This window comes from Danio aesculapii, chromosome 23, assembly GCF_903798145.1.
Source record: "Danio aesculapii chromosome 23, fDanAes4.1, whole genome shotgun sequence".
Lineage (NCBI taxonomy): Eukaryota > Metazoa > Chordata > Actinopteri > Cypriniformes > Danionidae > Danio > Danio aesculapii.
In genome coordinates this window covers 42,561,306-42,583,683 of record NC_079457.1, presented here as the reverse complement: position 1 = coordinate 42,583,683, position 22,378 = coordinate 42,561,306, and the positions used below count along the sequence as shown (strand labels likewise).

General features: G+C 39.7%; 1 protein-coding gene across 6 annotated transcripts in view; it reads right to left on the bottom strand.

Moving 5' to 3' along the window:
• kcnab2b (potassium voltage-gated channel subfamily A regulatory beta subunit 2b) overlaps positions 1-22,378 on the bottom strand; it is a 125,508-nt gene that overhangs the window by 24,451 nt on the left and 78,679 nt on the right. For all 6 annotated transcript variants that reach the window (XM_056448823.1, XM_056448822.1, XM_056448824.1 and 3 more), the window contains 3 exons: positions 7,739-7,782; positions 6,830-6,867; positions 4,716-4,795 (listed from right to left, as the gene is read on the bottom strand). In XM_056448823.1, coding sequence (XP_056304798.1) covers positions 4,716-4,795; positions 6,830-6,867; positions 7,739-7,782 — 162 coding nt within the window. The remainder of the gene's footprint in view (positions 1-4,715; positions 4,796-6,829; positions 6,868-7,738; positions 7,783-22,378) is intronic.

Here is a 22,378-nt window from a genome sequence, read left to right as displayed (position 1 = left end):
TTTTTTTACACAGGGGATGCCCTTCTAGCTGCAACCCAGTTGTAGTGGCACACCTTTCGTGCAAATCCTTATGTACCACCTTTAGCAGCTTCTATTTCAACAACCAGTATTTAAAAAAACGCGAGTAAGACCGAATCTTCTTTTTAAAAAAAAGGTTTACTGAAGAAATGTAACAAAAATACAAAGTAACAATAGAATCAATATAGCTCGGCATAGCTCGGTCAAAAAACTGTGTTGCTTCCATCATCCATAACTGCAATCTTCCTTAAACGTATGAACTAATGACCTCAAGACGTATTACTGTCGGAAGCCAAAATACCAAAGTAAAGGTTTTTAAATAGTATTAATTATTAAATTATGCATTTCAGATCATACAATCACAATGAATTCTTAATATATTTAAATATCAATTTTCATCATGCTTTAACCCTTTTAACTAAATTATTATCACAAATGAAGTATGCATAACTGGCTCTTACACCAGTACTGGGAAACATCCATACACATTCATTAACACATACAGTACACTACAGCCAATTAAGTTTATCCAATTAACCTGTACCACATGTCTCTGGACTGTGGGGGAAACTGGAGCACCCGGAGAAAATCAACACAGGGAGAACATGCAAACTCCACACAGGAACTCCAACTGACATAGCCGGGGCTCGAACCAGCAACCTTCTTGCTGTGAAGCGACAGTGCCACACTGTACTGTATTACCGAATTTAGATATGTAGAGTGTTTAATACTTTTTAAACAAAAGCAGTGGGCAGATATTTTTTTTTATGTAATGTTTTGCACTGGTTTAAGACCTTTTGGATGGTCTCACTAAAGAGTAAACTCTTTTTTGATCTCTTGATCACTTGACTTTTTTGTGTCTATCCTAAGTTTTGGCTGCCATCCTTGATTGAATTACTTTATAACTTGGTACAGCTTGGCTCAGTGCTCGGCAAAGATCCCAAAAATATAGATAATCTGTGACCCATTACCTGCTTAAATAATAATTATAAATTGTTAGCACAAGTTTTCTCTAATCTTGTGATGGATGGATAATCACAGATTATTAGAATTGCACAGTCAGGCTTTATGAGGGGTCGTTCAATTCATAATAGTTTATGTTTTGATTTGATTGATTATAGTTATAAATTAATGATCCTGGAATTATGCTTTTCCTAGATGTTTATAAGGCGTTCAATACGCTCGAACACCCATTTATTTTTCTGGATATGGAATTTCATGGTTTTGGGGAAAGGTTAAATAATAAGTATACAGTTGAAGTCAGAATTATTAGCCCCCCTTTGATTTTTGTTTTCAAATGATGTTAAACAGAGCAAGGAAATTTTCACAGTATGTCTGATAATATTTTTTCTTCTGGAGAAAGTCCTATTTGTTTTATTTCGGCTAGAATAAAAGCAGTTTTTAATTTTTAAAAAAACATTTTAAGTTCAAAATGATTAGCCCCTTTAGCTAAATATATATATTATTGATAGTCTACAGAACAAACCATAATTATACAATAACTTGACTAATTACCCTAACCTGCCTAGTTAACTTAATTAATATAGACAAGTAATTACTGTATAGTTTTTCCACCTCTACTGGCTCACTGGAAACCGAGGTGGTGCTAAAACAATTATCAGGTTTTGAGTTCTGTACAGAGTAGCAACTATGAAGCCAGTGCAGTCTTAAGAATATTACATTTACAAAATAAAATTCATACGCGCACAGCATGATTCAAATTAACAAAAGCCAATTCATAAACTCAAAACTCGTAAATCCAATTTGTAAATTCAAGCAAAAGCATAATTATTTCCACAAATGCCTCTTTTTTGTAAATGTGATTAATGCTGCACACATTTGAATTTTATTTCGTAAATGATTCATTTTGCAGACTGATCGGGCTCCATAGGAAAGCCCCTAAAAATGAGCCATACTGAGCCGTATACCATACAGTGAAAATAGTGCACAGGCTTGACTTCAGTTACAGATTCATACAGACAGCATGCAAACCTAAGCAGCTGTTTGAGCAAGACATTTTGAGACATATTCTCAGAGCTAAAACCAGCATTCCACCTGTCTAATGATTTCAAAATGATTTCAAATTTTGTACCAGTCATAAATAGTTTTTACCGCCAACCTAAACTACGGAACAGAATGTGCAGATATGATTGAATTAATTAATCAATCATTCATTTATTTTCCTTTGGCTTAGTTCCTTTATTCATCAGGGGTTGCCAAAGCGGAATGAACCACCAACTTATTCAGCATATGTTTTACACAGCTGCAACCCATACAGGGAAACACCCATACACTCCTACATGCACACACATAGAACATGCAAACTCTACACAGAAATGCCAACTGACCCAGCCGGGACTCGAACCAGCGACCTTCTTGCTGTAAGGTGACAGTGCTAACCACTGAGCCACTGTGTCGCCCTGAATTAATTAATCAATCAAATATATTTCTTTCACAAACCGGCAGACCAAATTGGAGAAACATTAAATTAAATGCAATTCTAAAAAGTACACTACCTGTGGAGTTCAGGAACTTTTTTACATTTTTAAATAGACATTACACAGTAAATAACTTTACTCGCAGTGATGAAGGTCATGTTGATCATTTACTGTGAACCAAGATGCTCCTTACACTGAAAATTCTTAATATGAGCTGCTGATGTCAAAAGAACACAGTGTCAAACATCACATCACATATTAATTTCATTACAATGCAGACTTTGCAACTTGAGAATCGCACTAAACAATAGTTTGAAATAATCCAAGCCATTTTATTCCAATTTGGTGCTCGTTAAATATTCTTTAGGTCATCCTTACACTTATAAATTAGCCAACGTGGTCAACGTGAACACAGCCTTTGTTGTGAGTGATATGGTTTGTTTGTCTGTGCTATGTGATATGGTTTGTTTGTTGATGGTTTGTTTGTCTGTGCTTCTGTGTGTGTATAGTGCTGTCTTCATTATTCTGCATGAGTTATCGATGTGCTGAGCCACAGCCTCATAGCCAGCTTGACATGGCATGAAACACGGATGGAAAACGCGACACAAAAGCACACAAACACTATATATATTTATATATAAGGTTATGTCCTTTAACACTCCTGAGGTCTGCTTCATTAAAGAGCCGTTTTGTATCGTTGAGCGTATTTCCACTGAGTCAGGCAATTTCCTCTCAACTTTATCAGCAATTCCCTGACGTTACAGTTCCACGGCATTGCAGAAAATAAAGACGCCACTGCTAAATTTACTGCAAGCTAGCAGGTTTGGGCTATTCACCTTTCCATCCTTTTTCTCGTCTTGCACAAGTGAATTTTGCTGACCAACCACTATATATATTTTTCTCTTGATCGTCTTAAACATAGATACCTAAAGAATGCAGTAAAGAGAACTTGCATGTTGTAAGACGATGAAATTCAGCAAAAATGAAGAGTTACAGGTAAACTACTTTTTTATACATTAGAATGTGTCCTACTTATTATAAGCAAAAAATAATAATAACATAATTTACCCATTGAGAAAACACCTATTGAAATGTCATTACGTTTAACAATGAAAAGACCAAATAATAAGAAATAAATAATTTGATCATGTATTAAATGAGACCGTTTTAGCCATTTAAAATACATTAACATTTTGTATGACTACTTTTTTTATTTCAGTGATTTTAATATGTACTGGTGAGAAAAGGTATGCTGTTTCAGTCAAATAAATATATTTGATATTGTCACAATCACCAGTGATCTAGTCCACACAGATTGCTGGATAACTACAAATCTGCCACCAAAGGAACTACAATCCTGCCATGCACCACACACTCACACCTGTTCCTGTTTCACTTTGATTACACACACACACACGCGCACGCACGCACGCACGCACACACACACACACACACACACACACACACACACACACACACAGGATCATTATGGACTAATTACATGGACAGTATATACACACACCAGTTGCTGAGTCTTGCTATACTGTTAGTGAACATCACGACGCGTTTCCTTTGTCTAGCCTAGCCGTGTTTGCCGTACTGCTGTTGTTTTCGCCGCCTGTCCTGACCCTTTGCCTGTTTAATGACTATTCTTTGGATTCTCTGAATGCACTTGTTTGCTCCAGTGATTGACCTTTGTTAATAAATACTACACATGGATCCTCTACTCTGTTGTCCAGCGTCCATCATACTACAGACATACATAACCTGTTCTGTATACATAAGTTAAAAATGGAACAATTCTATTGTTCAAAATAAAATACATTTTATGGAAAAATAATTTTTAATTATTATTTAATGTTCATAAATGTATAAATACTAGTGTTTAATTTATTACATTACTTATTATTAATTTTATAATATAAAATAATAATTGTTTAATTATAATATAATATATAAAAAAGGCTTTAACTTAAATATTTAGAATAGATGTTGCGAAATGAACTGTTTGGTGCCCACAAAATTTGCAACAGAGTGTTAAAAACCTTAAAAAAGATTCTGTGTTAATAGCAAACTAAAAGTGGGTTTCTTCAACCATTTCAATCAGATCTAATGAAAAGTAGATCTATACATTTTTATAAAAGATGAAATTGTTGCTAAAAATGATCTTAATACTTTACTAATCTCTCCATATATGAGTGTAAATTCATATTGAGGGTGAAGAGAGCAGCAGTGAATGATGGGAGCAAGGGTACTCACTTCCCTGCCGCGTACACCTCAGCTGTGTCAAACAGATTGATGCCGTTCTCATACGCCAGCGTCATCAGCTGCTCAGCTATCTGAGAAAACAGAGAGAGAGAGAGAGAGAGAGAGATCACAGACGGAGAGAATCAGGGTATTACAGCATTGTGTTTTCCTCAGTAGTACAGAACTCAAATGGTTGTAATAAATCTGTACTGTATACAGTGCTGCGAATTCACATACTGTACAGCAGAGGCTGAATAAAGCTACAGTTAAAGTGTTTTGCAGAGCTGCTCACTGTGGCTGTAAACAGTGCACTAAGCTCTTGTTTAGGTTTAAAGGGATGATACAGTGGGCTTGGAGGTTATTATAAGGCCTATCATAAAATAAATACATAAAAATGTAAAAAGTCTGTCCATCCATCCATCCATCCATCCATCCATCCATCCATCCATCGAACCATACATACTGTACATCCATCTATCCATAACTATTTCTATCTGTCCATCTGTCCATCCATCCATCCATCCATCCATCAAATCATCTATCCTTCCATTCATCTGGCCATCCATCCATCCATCCATCCATCCATCCATCCATCCATCCATCATTAAGTTCATCCATCTAGCCATCCATCCGTTTTATTCATCTGTATGTCCATCTTTCTATCTACCTATTCATCCATCCATCCATAAATTCTATTCATCTGTATGTCCATCAAGTCTATGCATCAATCTATCCATCCATTAGTATACAGTATCTGTCTTTCTGTCCATCCATTCAACCCTCTACATCCATTCATCTACTCATCCATTTATCAGTTAATTCATCTGTCTATCCATCCATCAGTTTATTCATCTGTTTATCCATCCATCCATTCATCTGTTTATCCATCCATCCATCTATTCATCCATCCATCTGTTCATCTGTACATCTATACATCCATCCTTTAGTTTATTCATCCATCCATTCATCCATCCGTCCATCCATTCTATTCATCCATCCGTCCATCCATTCTATTCATCTATCTATCTATCCATCCATCCATCCATCCATCCATCCATCCATCCATCCATCCATCCATCCATCCATCCATCCATCCATCCATCCATCTATCCATCTATCTATCTATCTATCTATCTATCTATCTATCTATCTATCTATCTATCTATCTATCTATCTATCTATCCATCCATCCATCCATCCATCCAACCATTCATCCATCCATTTATCCATCCATCCATCCATCCATCCATCCATCCATCCATAAGTGTATCTGTCTGTCCATCCCTTCTTCAATTCATCCATCCATAAATTCTATTCATCCGTTTATCCATCTTTCTATCCATACATCCATCCATCTATCCATAAGTATATCTGTCTGTCCATCTATCAACCATGTAAATCCTACCATCCATCAAGTCTATTCATCTGTCCATCAATCAATCCATCCATCCATCCATCCATCCATCCATCCATCCATCCATAAGTGTATCTGTCTGTCCATCCCTTCTTCAATTCATCCATCCATAAATTCTATTCATCCGTATGTCCATCTTTCTATCCATACATTCATCCATCTATCCATAAGTATATCTGTCTGTCCATCTATCCAACCACGTAAATCCAACCATCCATCCATCAAGTCTATTCATCTTTCCATCAATCCATCCATCCATAAGTACAAAGTATCTGACTGTCTGTCCATCCATTCAACCCTCCTCATCCATTCATCCACTCATCCATTCATCAGTTTATTCATCTGTCTATCCATCCATCCATCCATCCATCTGTACATCTATACATCCATCTTTCAGTTTATCCATGCATCCATCTATCCATCCATCCATCCATCCATCCATATCTTTAATATACCAAAGATCCTGCAAATGTATCTGAAACGTACAACAAAACATATGCGGAGAAATCTATTTTACATCATGTAGGCTGAGGTACGTTTTTCCAATGAGCCTGGGTCAAAATGTCTTCTGTAGTGTTTCAAACAAACAAACAAAATGACATTGTGTGAAAAATTTCCATTGAATATCCAAACTCATGCAACAAAAGTGTGATCATGCCACTATAACAATACTATCCAATCATTTTTGAGCTACAATCCACAAAATTCATACCTCATCAGTGATTTGTCCACCAAACGTTACCCAGGTGCCTGAAGAGGGAATGTTTAGATGCTGTCAGTTGTCAAATATTCAGATTTACACAAAATTATGTAAAGCAGCTTAATGAATCCTAACAACATGTCCTAATAACATGTGACACGGCAGTGCAACATGCGATAAAAAGTATCTTTTTTCATGTTAGAAGGAGTTTTTGTACTAACCATCCACGACTGTGACCTATGTAGCTTCTATTTCTGCAATGTGGCTCAACAACCACATAAACTACTATGACATTGATTACCTCAGGCAGGGATTATGTGCTTTACTCAGGGTTAAATGTCCCAGTATGAGTTTTAATAGCTTTTATATGACATTTATTGTCATACTGAATGGGGAAGCAGATAGTTACTAGTAAACTATACAGATTAAACATGAATGTTAGAACTTTGAAACAACATCATCAGTCACTCAGTCTGTACTTTCAATAATGTTAATGAGATTTAATTAATATTTATAATTTCGATCACAAACCTGTCTGTTTGCTTGGGAATGCAGTGAACTATTCTGTGTTTCTGAATGGCTCTGGTATTTTTGTTTCTGTTGTGTTGTGCCTGGTGTGAACAGCTAAACTGCTTGTCCATTGAATCTTCTCCCTCCATGTGTTGTTAGAACATGGTTTAATTCACATTTTTAACAATTTAGATCAGGAGTGGGCAAACTCGATCCTGGAGGGCCGGTGTCCTGCTTAGTTTAGTTGCAACACTAATCAAACACACCTGAACATGCTAATCAGTGTCTTCAAGATCACTAGAAAACTATAAGCAGGTGTGTTTGATTAGAGTTGGGGCTAAACTGTGCAGGACACCGGCCCTCCAGGACCGAGTTTGCCCACCCCTGATTTAGATGATGATTTTTACTCACCCAGCCCTAGACATGATACCCGTAAGCCGGACTTCCCAAGGTTCCTAAAAACACAGAAAAAAAGCCATCACATACTTTATGGTCTTCGAGAGAAAAAAATAGATGACATTATGTCATGCCTTTCAATTATTAAGTTTCATCATGATGCATAAATAAATGTACTGCAGCAAGAATTTCTTCACATCTCAATTTGTATTTAATCTCATACTGTATATGAGACATGAGGTCAGCAGAACATATGAATAATTCTGACTTAACCGTATTTCCATTAGGTGTATCCAGGGCCAAATTCTGCACATGTAACTCTCATTCACACACAGAGTGTAAGTTGTGAGAGACTGAAACTCAGCCTGGATACAGCACTACTGTACTTTCAAGCCCATGAGCCAATCAGAAGTCCACACAGGTCTTTTGTTTGATATCCTTTGAGTTTGCAAAGAGCCAAGGTTACAGTGCTGAGCAATTACTATAAGACCAAGCAGTCAAGGACACAGAGCCACTTCATAATTACAGCCATTCAGTGAGCCTTTGATGATTATTTGAAGGATGAGAAGTCACAAAATGAAGGCTTTTTATGGTTTGTAAATAAATAAAAAACATTTAAAAACCTTTTAGAAGAGGACAGCACAGCTTCTATGAAAAGGCACAACTTTTTCCCAGAAGAAATCTTGACTTTATTTATGAGACGTTCCTACTGTACATCATTTTGACATCCTACTGACATTTAGAACTTATAATCAATCAAATTTTTCCAGGTTGATTTTTTCAATTACTTTATCACGTGTGGAGTCACATGACCTCAGTCTGTTAGGCTGAGGCTGGTTTCTTGCTTCCTCTGCTACTTTGCAGCCACATCTGATCTCTGGTCAGATGTGGATGATTGGAAGCTGCTCCTGAGATGCCTTGAGACGGCATATTTTCCATTACATTAAAATTAGTATTTACATTTAAATATTTATTTACATAAGATGAAAAAATTCACAATTTAAAACCTTATTTACAGGATATACAAGAGTTGTGATATACAAGTGAGCAGTATCTTATCTAAATAAAATTATTTAGAAGACATACTGCTCATTTGCTACTTTTATTATGGAAAACATTGAAAATTATTTATTTTGTTCCCAAAAGTGCAGGTTATTTATTTTCCATTTTTATAAGAAAAGTTTGTTTTACATGTAGGTAATGTGTGTTTTTAACTTCAGCTGTTCAACATCGATGTTCAATACATAATCATAAATAGTAGATTGTGTGTGTTTCCTTCAATTATTTTAAAATCAATCAATTTATCAATCAATTTAATGCACCTTTCATTCAAATATATCTCGCTTGTCATATGTGAGCATATTTACCGTACTGTACTATACTGTATTTACTTGTCCATGAACTATGAGGGCCAAAAATAAATAAATAAAAATAATCGTTCATTAATCATAATGGAGTTAAAATGTTCAATTAATCGAGATATTGATTTTAGGCGAAATCGCCCAGCGCTAGTACATCCTTAAGGCTAGTTATTCACTGTTTTCACCACACACTGGGAAAAAAAACTTGGATCTACATGATTCAATCATGCACATAACTTCCATAATAATCTATTATGTAGCATAAACATAATTTACTCACCTAACTTGCAAACATTTAGCTTAAACATTCAACATGGAGTAGTAAATATTAGCATGCTAAATGCTAAGTCTGCTCAGCAAAAAAGACAGGCTATTTTTGCTTTAGGAAACCCAATGTTATTTAAACAACTCTACAGCCATTATTGAATAATAAACATCATCAAATTTCCTCCTTTCTCATATTTCTCAGAAATACACACTATGGAATGTACACCTAAATTTATGGTGAATCCCATTTTGTGTACTTATTTCCACTAGTGTATTCTGTTTTAGTATAAATATTGGAAGATTGCGTTCACACTAAAATTAAAAAATAATGTTGTTGTTTTTTACCCAGATATTTAAAAAGAACTTATTTTTGGAGCAGTAATCACAACGAAACCGTGATATTTTTATCCAAAGTTTTCATACTGTCAGAATCTTATACCGGCCTATGCCTAATTTACAGTAAGTTAGAACTGTTTTAAATGGACTATAGACATTAACTGCACCAGCAAATGCTTACTTTTACAATTAATTTGTATGAATTAACAACCATAATCAATATTTTACATACTGGAATGCATCTGTATGTGCTTCTTCATTATTCACCTTCTTGAATGTACTCTTGTTATGAAGCGGACAGGAGACAGAGGTAAGGAAACGTTAGGGTGTTTATTAAATGACAACAAGGAGCACATGAAGGATAGCCAGGAGGATCAGGAATGATGTTGGGGTCTTTTCCTCCGTGGCTGGGTAACAGGAATACACGAGGATGGACAGCACACACCAGATACAGCTGACAGAGGATGACACAGACTTGGAAGGACTGGAAGACAGGACGATTCGGGAGGACCAGGAAGACTAGGAGGAATACAAAGAGAACAGGTAAGTAAATCGTTTGTTTTAGCTGAGGATGACTACGCTGAGTGGTCGCTCAGTTGTCCGCTTTCGTCGAGACGAGCCCGGACAATGAGCGACTGGAGTGCTGTGCTTTTATCTGGTGCTCGTGAATGTGATGCAGCTGTGTGCTCATTAGAAGTCAGGTGATGGTGATCTTCGTGAGTGGGGGTCGTGAGAGCCTGACCAATCCATGACAGTACCCCCCTCCCCAGGGCCCGCTCCTGAGGGCCGACACCTCCGACGCCGTGGTGGTCTCCCTCTGCCTCTAGGCGCTGGGAACTCAGGGTGGCTCTCATGAAACTCCACCATGAGACTAGGATCGAGAATATCAGCTCTGGGAACCCATGTCCTTTCTTCGGGGCCGTACCCTTCCCAGTCCACCAGGTACTCCAACTGGCCACCACGACGTCGGGAACGCAAGATCTCCTTCACTGCGTAGACGGCTCCTTCTTCTAGGAGCAGTGGAGGAGGGGGTTCCTCTTCGTGGTCAGGCTCTGTGGAGGGAAGAACAGGATCGTGATAGGGTTTCAGGAGTGATACGTGGAATGTAGGGTGAATACGGTAGTGAGAGGGTAATTGTAGTTTGTAGGTGACGGGGTTAACCTGTTCCACGATGGTGAAGGGACCAACAAATCGGGGACTTAACTTGCGAGAGGGCAGTCGCATGCGTATGTCCCGGGTGGATAGCCACACCTTTTGTCCGGGTGTGTATCTGGGTTCTTCAGACCTTCTCCTATCGGCGGTTACCTTGCTTCGACGGACTGCCCTCTGCAGATGTTGATGAGCCTCGTCCCAGACTCTCTCGCTCTCCCGGAACCAGTGATCCACTGCGGGGACATCAGATGGTTCGCCATCCCAGGGAAAGAGCGGTGGTTGGAAGCCCAGGACGCACTGGAATGGCGTGAGTCCGGTGGAGGGTTGCCGCAGTGAATTTTGGGCATATTCTGCCCAGCCCAAATACTGGCTCCAGGAGTTCTGGTGACCACTGCAGAAGGTCCTCAGGAACCGTCCCACCTCCTGAATCTTCCTCTCTGTCTGCCCGTTGGTTTGGGGATGATATCCAGAAGAGAGGCTGACGGCCACACCTAGGAGCTTGAAGAAGGCTTTCCATAGACGTGAGATGAACTGTGGACCTCTGTCCGACACAATATCTTCTGGAATACCAAATGACCTGAAGACTTGATTAAAGATATTGTCGGCAGTTTCAAAGGCTGTGGGAAGACCTTTCAGAGGGATTAGTTTGACAAACTTTGAGAATCTATCTACTATGACTAGAATACAGGTATTACCTTCTGACGAAGGGAGGTCAGTGATAAAGTCCACTCCTAGGTGTGACCAGGGACGGTTCGGAATCGGCAAGGGATGGAGCTTTCCAGCGGGTAGATGACGTGGGCTCTTGGATTGGGCACAGTCCTTACAGCCCTGAACATATTGCCTCACATCCCTTGCCATGTTTGGCCACCAGAATCGTTGGGATACTAGCGAGAGAGTATTGTTGATCCCTGGATGTCCAGTGCCTAGCGAGGTATGTAAGGAGTGGATCAGATCTACCCGGTGTTCAGGTGGTATGAACTGCCGATGAGGAGGGCATCCCGGCGGAGCAGGGGCTTCCGGAGTGGCAACGACTGGAGGAGCGTTCCAGGTGATCGGACAAATGGAGATGTGTTCGGGAAGAATCTTCGTTGGGAGTTCTTCATGATCGTGATGCTCGTGTAAACGAGAGAGAGCGTCTGCTCTTAGATTCTTGGGTCCTGGACGATAGGAAATGGAGAAATCAAAACGTGAGAAGAAAAGTGACCATCTGGCTTGACGTGGACATAGTCTCTTGGCCTCTTTGATGTATTGGAGGTTTTTGTGATCTGTGATCACCTGGAACGGATGTTTGGCTCCCTCCAACCAGTGACGCCACTCCTCCAAGGCTAGCTTGATTGCTAGAAGCTCCCTGTCTCCTATGCTGTAATTCTGCTCCGCCGGGCTCAACTTCCGAGAGAAATAGGCACAGGGATGCAGTCGGGGCGGTGTATCATGATGTTGAGATAATACTGCCCCGACGCCGGTGGTGGATGCGTCCACTTCCACCACGAAAGGAAGATTTGGGTCAGGATGAGTCAGGAGTGGGGCCCTTGTGAACTCCTTCTTAAGAAGGCGGAAGGCTGCGGCTGCTTCTTTGGTCCACTCCAGTCCTTTGGGTTTACCCTTGAGGAGATTAGTGAGAGGTGATGTAATCCTGCTGTAGTCCTTGATAAACCGTCTATAAAAGTTAGCAAACCCAAGAAACCTCTGGAGCTCCTTAATGGAAGTGGGTTCTGACCAGGATAGAACAGCCTCAATTTTCTTCCCATCCATACGTATACCGGTTTGGTCAATGATGTATCCCAAGAAATGAATCGACTTCTGGTGGAATGAGCATTTCTCCGCTTTGAGGTAGAGGTGATGTTCTCTCAATGTGTGTAGGACCTCCGCAACGTGTTGGCGATGTTCGGCCTCACTCCGGGAGTAAATGAGGATGTCATCTATGTACACTATTACACAGTGGTGAAGAAACTCCCGGAGGACTTCATGAATGAAGTTTTGGAATACGGAGGGGGCGTTGACCAGACCGTAAGGCATGACCTCATATTCATAGTGGCCAGTAGGGGTCACGAATGCTGTCTTCCATTGGTCCCCCTCACGTATTCTTATCAGATTATACGCGCTGCGGAGGTCCAATTTAGTGAAGACTTTAGCTTCTCGGAGCTGTTCCAAAGCGGCTGGTACCAGAGGAAGGGGATATCGGTATTTTACTGTACCGTTATTTAGGACCCTGTAGTCGATGCATGGACGCAGCCCTCCGTCCTTCTTGGCCACAAAGAAGAAGCTTGAGGCGGCTGGTGATTTTGAGTGACGTATGTACCCCTGACTCAGAGCTTCCCTTATGTAATCTTCCATTGCCTGATTCTCTGGAAGCGAGAGCGGGTAGATCCTACCTCTTGGCAACTGGGCATCTGGAACTAGGTCGATCGCGCAGTCCCATGGCCGATGCGGCGGTAGCTGGGAAGCTCTCTTGGGGCAGAAGACATCATGAAAGGAGCTGTACTCCTTAGGAATGTGGATAGACTGCTTCTCAGGAGGGCTCTCGACCGATGTTGCAAACAAAGAAATGGGGTTCCGACCTTGAAGAGGGAGATTTGGAAAACAGGCAGGTGTACATCCAGATCCCCATTTCTTTATCTCTCCTGTGCCCCAAGAGATGATGGGATCGTGCTTCACCAGCCACGGGCGCCCTAGAATGATGTCCATATTTGCACCCTCCAGAACCAGAAATTGAATCCTCTCTTGATGTAACAACCCCACTTGAAGAAGGATGTCTTCGCATTGTCGATGGATACGGGTCGAAGATCGAGTGCACTGGGTTATCGGTTGTATCTGGTATATATGCGAGGACGCCTCAGTACGGAGGTGGAGTTGACGACAGAGGGATTGGGAGATGAAGTTCCCTGCTGACCCGGAGTCGATGAGGGCTGTGACAAGGAGAGAAATAGAGGCAGTAGTTATTTGTACGGTGGTAGTAAGTGGTTTACATTGTTCAATATTCGTACTGAATACACTCACTGAAGTCCGAATGGGACGAAGGGGACACTCCATACGGGTGTGTCCACTGACACCGCAGTATAGACACAGACCCCGGGTCAGCCTCCTCTGTCGTTCCGCTGATGTCAGTCTTCCAGACTCTATTATCATGGGTTCTGGTTCTGGAGAGGCTGTTGACTCAGGCGATTGGAGGAGTGCAGACGAGGGGGTGATGGTGTCCTGTTGATAGGAACGGAGACGATCGGAACATCGGAGAGAATGTTGGATGAATCTCTCCAGACCCATTGTATCATCTAATGTGGCCAGTTGGATTCGGAGAGTGGGTTCCAAGCCGAGCCGGTACGTGGTCAACAACGATCTCTCATTCCATCCACTTGCAGCTGCTAGAGTGCGAAACCGGAGAGCATATTCCTGTGTAGATAGAGTACCTTGCTTTAGATGATACAGCTGCTCTCCAGCGGCTACTTCCCCATCAGAACGTCCAAACACCTCTTTGAAATACTCCGTGAAGGTAGTGATGGAATTCATGACCGGCCCGGCTTGGTTCCAGATCGTCTCAGCCCATTTAAGTGCAGGTCCAGAGAGTAGAGATACGATGTAGGCGATCTTCGACTTATCTGTGGGATATAGAGAAGGTTGCATTTCGAATATGAGGGAACATTGTAACAGAAAACCATTGCACTCCCCCGCTCCGCCTGAGTAGGGCGCTGGTCGGGCCATGGGACTGGAAGGAAGGGCCGAAGAAGAAACTGTGGAGGCGGAAGTGCTCGGTGCTGGTGGTGCGTTGGAAAGTGGAGCTGGTGGCTGTAGAATCCGCTTCAACTGGTCCACCAGCTCTTGAAGGTGATCGGGGGTGCTCATGTTGTCGTCGTTAAAGGTCCGGGCTTCTGTTATGAAGCGGACAGGAGACAGAGGTAAGGAAACGTTAGGGTGTTTATTAAATGACAACAAGGAGCACATGAAGGATAGCCAGGAGGATCAGGAATGATGTTGGGGTCTTTTCCTCCGTGGCTGGGTAACAGGAATACACGAGGATGGACAGCACACACCAGATACAGCTGACAGAGGATGACACAGACTTGGAAGGACTGGAAGACAGGACGATTCGGGAGGACCAGGAAGACTAGGAGGAATACAAAGAGAACAGGTAAGTAAATCGTTTGTTTTAGCTGAGGATGACTACGCTGAGTGGTCGCTCAGTTGTCCGCTTTCGTCGAGACGAGCCCGGACAATGAGCGACTGGAGTGCTGTGCTTTTATCTGGTGCTCGTGAATGTGATGCAGCTGTGTGCTCATTAGAAGTCAGGTGATGGTGATCTTCGTGAGTGGGGGTCGTGAGAGCCTGACCAATCCATGACAACTCTGAACAAAAGCCTATAGTAGCTGCATGTACAGTGTCCATTACCTGTAAACAGGCTGTCATCAGTGTCACCTCTAAGTGGCTCTGAACAGAACATCAGCGAGCAACTTATCTAATCAAATCAAATTATCAGTAAGCGTGGAGGTCCTGAAAACCCTTGATGAATTTTTAACTGCTTTGATGAAGATAGTGTTACAGGAAGGGAGATCCACTGACTGGCATGTGAAGGTGAACTGGCCACCTGCTGATGGGGCTCGAACTCATGCGCAAAGCCTTGTACAGTATGTGTCACTAATAACTAGTCTTTCCATCTAACAAGATGCAGAAATATCTGACAGTACAGCACTGAACAATGTTGAACGCTGAACACTAGCATGAGCGGCTAAACGCCTGCGGCTGCAACCTGAGAAAAGAGAGAGAGAGTCAAGCATGTCTTTAGCCCTCTTTAATTATGGAACGCAGCAAACTGTAGAACATAATCATTGGAGAGAAAGTTTTCTTCAGCAGTTAGAGAATGAATTCAAAAATTTGTCATTTGGAAAATCTTTTAATATTATTTGAGTGGTCTGAGGCATCCATAATACACTATGAATTCAAATGAAGATTGTGCTAGGAAGAAATTCACTAAGGCTGTATCTGAAATTGCCCCCTTTACACATAAATTTGTACTTGACGGAGCAGCCATATGTAGTGGTGTCTAAAACCCTAGTGGACTCAATCAAACCCACAATGCACGGCAATAACAAGTGTACAACCAATACAATACTTTTATCCTTATTCTTTACGTATGAGTGGGGGCAGCCATTAGAATTTTTTGCCTCAAGACTTCCGGTCTCATTCACTTCCATGGATTTCTAGACAGTAAAAAGAGCTTGTTGACTTGAAAATGATATTTTCTTATTGTGTTATTTTTCTTTTATGCATAGTCTTGATCGCACTTGTTTGTAGAGCATGTAGTTTCAAATTGCCATTAATTATTACTACAGTAGTCATTTCTCCCATCGGCAACTGAATGGAAAGTTCTAAAACAACCGCAAAAACCAGAGCAGTAAAAGGTCAATACAAACCACTGTAAAAAACACACTCTTTCTTTTCCCTTGCACATTTGCATCAGACACTTTCTTATCTATATCAATCTATATTTCTATAAAAACATGAGAGTGCTTCACACGAGTGAGTGGGCTTGACAAACCACCTGTAGAAACACTCTTCTCTCTATATGCACCAGACACTTTACTTGAACTCCATTTTACAAGGACTTGATAAGGAAAACAATGTTTACCTGTGAATGTACCACAAATCATGTTGCACTACTTTATTTCTTCAACCTTAAAATACGTCTTTTGCACAATATTGCTCTGTCTTATGTAAAAGTACTTGGATAGTTCGTCTTAGGTTATGTGTATAGTTTAAGTATTTATAGTAGGAATGCTCCGATCGATGAGCCAGAGATCGGTATTGGACAATAATCCCATTTCATGACTCGATCGGTACTCGCTAATCTGGTCGTTCTTATGAACCGATCGCAATTGTTTGTTTATGGGTTTACAAACAGAGGATTTATAAGAACTGAAATCTTTTTACATATCAGAGTTGAAAGTTCTGTGTTTTCAACAATATTGCAAGTTCATTAAAACCTGGCTGGAAATATTAGGGAAATAAAAAAAATTTATAAATAAAAAATTATTTTTAACTTGAATATATTATAATATATTGTAATAAACAGAAGTTGATGGACCACTTTCCTTTTAGTAAAGAGGTAATAAGCAGGCGCAGCCATTAGAATTTTTTGCCTCAAGACTTCTGGTCTCAAATCACTTCCATTGATTTATAGACGGTAATAAAAAGCTCATTATGCTGCTTGATGTTGCAAAATGATATTTTCTTGTGTTATTTTTCTTTTTATGCATAGTTTTGAATGCACTTGTTTGTAGAGCACGTAGTTTCAAGTTGCCGTTAATCATTACTACAGTAGTCATTTCTCCCATAGGCAACTGAATCGAAAGTTCTAAAACAACCGCAAAAACCAGAGCAGTAAAAGGTCAATACAAACCACCTGTAAAAAACACATTCTTTCTTTCCCCTTGCACATTTGCATCAGAAACTTTCTTATCTATATCAATCTATATTTCTATAAAAACATGAGTGTGCTTCACACAAGTGAGTGGGCTTGACAAACCACCTGTAGAAACACTCTTCTCTCTATATGCACCAGACACTTTACTTGAACTCCATTTTACAAGGACTTGATAAGGAAAACAATGTTTACCTGTGAATGTACCACAAATCATGTTGCACTACTTTATTTCTTCAACCTTAAAATACGTCTTTTGCACAATATTGCTCTGTCTTATGTAAAAGTACTTGGATAGTTCATCTTAGGTTATGTGTATAGTTTAAGTATTTATAGTAGGAATGCTCCGATCGATCAGCCAGAGATCGGTATTGGACAATAATCCCATTTCATGACTCGATCGGTACTCGCTAATCTGGTCGTTCTTATGAACCGATCGCAATTGTTTGTTTACAGGTTTACAAACAGAGGATTTATAAGAACTGAAATCTTTTTACATACAGTATCAGAGTTGAAAGTTCTGTGTTTTCAACAATATTGCAAGTTCATTAAAACCTGGCTGGAAATATTAGGGAAATAAAAAAAAATTATAAATAAAAAATTATTTTTAACTTGAATATAATATAATATATATTGTAATAAACAGTAGTTGATGGACTTCTTTCCTTTTAGTAAAGAGGTAATAAGCAGGCGCAGCCATTAGAATTTTTTGCCTCAAGACTTCCGGTCTCATTCACTTCCATTGATTTATAGACAGTAAAAAAAAGCTCATTATGCTGCTTGATGTTGCAAAATGATATTTTCTTGTGTTATTTTTTCTTTTTATGCATAGTTTTGAATGCACTTGTTTGTAGAGCATGTGGTTTCAAGTTGCCGTTAATTATTACTACAGTAGTCATTTCTCCCATAGGCAACTGAATGGAAAGTTCTAAAACAACCGCAAAAACCAGAGCAGTAAAAAGTCAATACAAACCACTGTAAAAAACACATTCTTTCTTTCCTCTTGCACATTTGCATCAGATACTTTCTTATCTATATCAATCTATATTTCTATAAAAACATGAGAGTGCTTCACACGAGTGAGTGGGCTTGACAAACCACCTGTAGAAACACTCTTCTCTCTATAGGCACCAGACACTTTACTTGAACTCCATTTTACAGGGACTTGATAAGGAAAACATTGTTTACCTGTGAATGTACCACAAATCATGTTGCACTTCTTTATTTCTTCAACCTTAAAGTACATCTTTCGCACAATAATTGCTCTGTCTTATGTAAAGTACTTGGATAGTTCGTCTTAGGTTATGTGTATAGTTTAAGTAGGACTGGGCGATATGGCAAAAATGCAATCTCGATAATTATCTTCTATATTGAACGATAACAATATATATTTCGATTTAAGTTAATGCTTCCAGATTTAAAAGAGAACCCCAATAATGACCGAAGCCACAAACATTAGAGGGCATATTTATATTAGTATAGTTAGATTACTGCTCTGGTATGTTATAAAAGTTTAAAATAGCTCTTATGTTCACTATTGTGTTGATATTTAAGATTATGTTTATTTATGTAGCACTGTAGTCCTGCGAGACATGACATTTCGTTCCACTGCATGTCCAGACATGTAGCGGAATGACAATACAGCTCAACTTGACTTGACATGAACTAATTATACACAAACTAGAAAATAACTAATGCAAAGTACTGCATATAAAAAAATCTACTTCCAAAATCAAGCATATTTTCAGTACAATGTGGTCAGTGATTGTAGCACGTAGTCATAGAATTCCACAAGTAAATGGCTTAAAATAGAGTTTACTGTAAAGAAAAAATTTGACTGGCATTCATACAGTCAGACTGGAACCTATCTGACACCTCTGGGACTGTGAAAGCTGTCTTTTTGTCCTGTTTAAGTCGTTTGAGCTTCTCTGAGCTATTCACTTCTAAAGACTCTCTTGATTCCCTACCTGGGGTGTACTGGCTAAAAACCATCCCCAAAAACCTTCCCCACACCATTGTATTCTGATCCTCAAAGCTGGAGTCTAATGTAAGGGTAAAGTACTGCTTTATCTTGCTTCCCCAGACCAAAAAAAAAAAAAAAGGATTATTCGATTAACCTTTGTTTTCACTTGAAGGATCAGACAAACACATATAAAAAACACAAATACATACAATCCAGAGTAGACTAATTAAATAAGCTTAATTAAATGCAGTGATTAAAACACAATTGGTGTGAGCTGATTCATGTATAAAGGACTCATGAGTTGGTTCTTTTAGGCATGCTGTGCAACCAGTCTAGCCTGATTTGCATTCCAAATGACTCTTAGAATAGTTTTTAAGAATATCTAAAAGATATCAGGCTCTGCTTTGAATCAGAATGAAAAACTGTCAGCATAGGCTCATTTTGAAAACGTAGCCCTATAAACATTTTTGGAGATCACAAATTATGTAGCCAGAAGTTTGTATGGCTTCATTTTGTCTTTAAAATGAATGCTACGGGGCGGTACGACGCGTTGCTTTTTATGCTTACTAGCTGACCGCTTAACTCCATATGAATGGCTTTCCCGCAGTTAGCTCGCCATGTAAGTCGGCAGAGAGGTACAGAGAGCTGTTGACCATGAGGACAGGGTTTGAGTCCGGCAAAAAACAGTTCAAGAAAGCAGGTTAGACAAAAAGCCAAAAAATAAAATAAACAAGTAAATAACAGGGTGAGAATGTGGTAAAATCTGAAAACGTGATTAAAATCAGGCGAAGGCTTTTCTTTTTCTGGATTGCTTTTTAAAACTGTCGGTTGGGTTTAGGGAAGGAGGAGGGTGGGTCAGTCGATCCGTCAGTCATTCAGTCAGTCAGTCGACAGCGGCCTCTGGTGGATTTATGCGAGAACAACAGGCGAGAATGGCACTCATGAGAGAAATTTGAGATCTCAAAAAGCATACTCAGCAGCCTCTGGTGAATTCACAAAAACAAAAACTGCAAAAAAAAAAAAAAAACATACCTCCTGGGATCCATCTGGTGCTCTCCAGAAATGTAAATAGTGGTACGTTTTCGGTTTGCAATAAATTTGTGATTGAATACAAAGGAATTTTTGTGTGTCTGCAACAAGAACACCCTCTAGTATTTACATGTCAATGCGCAACCAAGCAGATGGACATCCTGGAGGAGTTTTGTATAAAAGTCTGTGACAATTTAGGTATGGATGCTGAAATACTCTATGACCATACAAGCTAAGAAAGCAATAAGACAGCAAAGAAGTTACTCCATTCTATTTCAAGTGTTTTTGTTTTCCTGTTTGCTCTGTGTTTTCAGGATAATATAGTTACATATATTTATTTACATTGGCTACGTTTACATGGACATCAGTAATCAAATTATTTGCCTTAATCTGAATAAGACAACAATATGATCAAGGTGTTTACATGAGTTACTTTTTGAATGTTCCTTTCATGATCCTGATTAATAGGGTTAACTTCATTGTGTCACCACGCTATTCACATTTCCACCGGAGTTTCATGGCACCTACACTTTTATTCAGGAACATTTTATGTATGCCTGTGTCACAAACAAGATATTGAATACGAGTATGAACTGTTTGAAGAGTGTTATTTTAATGGAATTCAATACCACACGCTGAATAGGAGAAAAAACAACAACTCAACTTCACAGTGTATGTGTCTGTGGTCCTTTACTGACTTGATAGGTGCAGAGAATAGTGTCATACAGCCGTGCGTGCAGGGGCGCCGCTGGGGGGAATGTTAGGAAAATTCGAAGGGCCCATACACTTAGGGGGTCCCCAGAGACATTATCAAAGGCCCGCGGCAATTCCCCTCCATTCACCCCTCCTTGCTCTTCACTTTCAGCCGCGATACCCAATCCCCCACCCCTATGCTCTCCAATATCAGCTTGTCAGAGGGCCCGTGGCGGCCAGCGGCGCCCCTGCACGCGTGTATAGGCTATCTTGTCGCAAATTCGGCGAAAAGTCCTTCATGACAGTAATAGTTTGATTGCGGTGTTTACATGTCTGTTCTGCACTTCAAAAATGCAACTAAAATCGGTATACTCCACATGTCTTAATTCGATTTCTGTTTAGTTCAGTTATGACTTTAGTTGGATTAAATTAATCAAAAATTGCTGTTTAGATGGTAGACTCTTAATCAGAGTATTGTCTTAATTGTATTATTGGTGTCTATGTAAAACTTAGTGTTAAAAGACATGATTGTGTTATGTTGCAACATGGCTCTTCACTTAAACATATGTTGTTTATGACAAATATCATATCGCATAAAAATTGCCTACAGTATATACTGTATAAATAACAGACAGGTTATTTAATTAACAGATAAGCCATTATGACTGAAATAACCAATATAAAAATACTTTTTAAATTGTTGCTTGAAATATAGACAAAATTGATAGGTAAAAGATAGAAAAGACTTACTGTAAAGTTACCCCAGACTGAACAGAATGTCTGATCAAGTTAAACATTACAATAAACTATACTTCTAAACAGATACGAAAACATTGAATTATTTAGTGTATACTGTTTGCTGACTTATCAATACTACACAAAAGTTTGTCTGGAATTCAATACAGCAGGATACAATGTCTAGACATTTTATGGGAAATGTCTAAAGTACAGCTCCAAAGAGACAACGAAGACTGCTTGGTGTACATAATTCACTAGAACTGTAAAGCAATACACAGTAGTGTGTTAAGGAGAGTGCTTATGCCCTACCAGTAAGCCGGTACATGTGGAAACCCCATTACTAAAATCGATCAACACATGAAGCCTGCAATCAATAATTCACCATGCCTTTAAATAAACCAAGCTTCCTCAATCTTCGTTGAATGGCAGGGTAAGTACTGTATGGGTGTTTAAAAAGCACGTTCACACTGAGAGGAGAAACTCGCTCAGTTCCTCCCCAGAGAGCTGCATTTGGCTGAGGCTGAATGTGTGGGAAACACTGGGCCTGCTCCACTAATCTTTGGCATTAGTTAATGGATGTCGACAGGACCTTCACTGCTGGTCAAAATGGGTCTCTTAATGCAGCAGGCGGCCTACAGTATAGTACACTAACTGAACAGTTGATGGAGGTACAGTAACTGGATAGGCACTCTCACTGTTGTCCATTT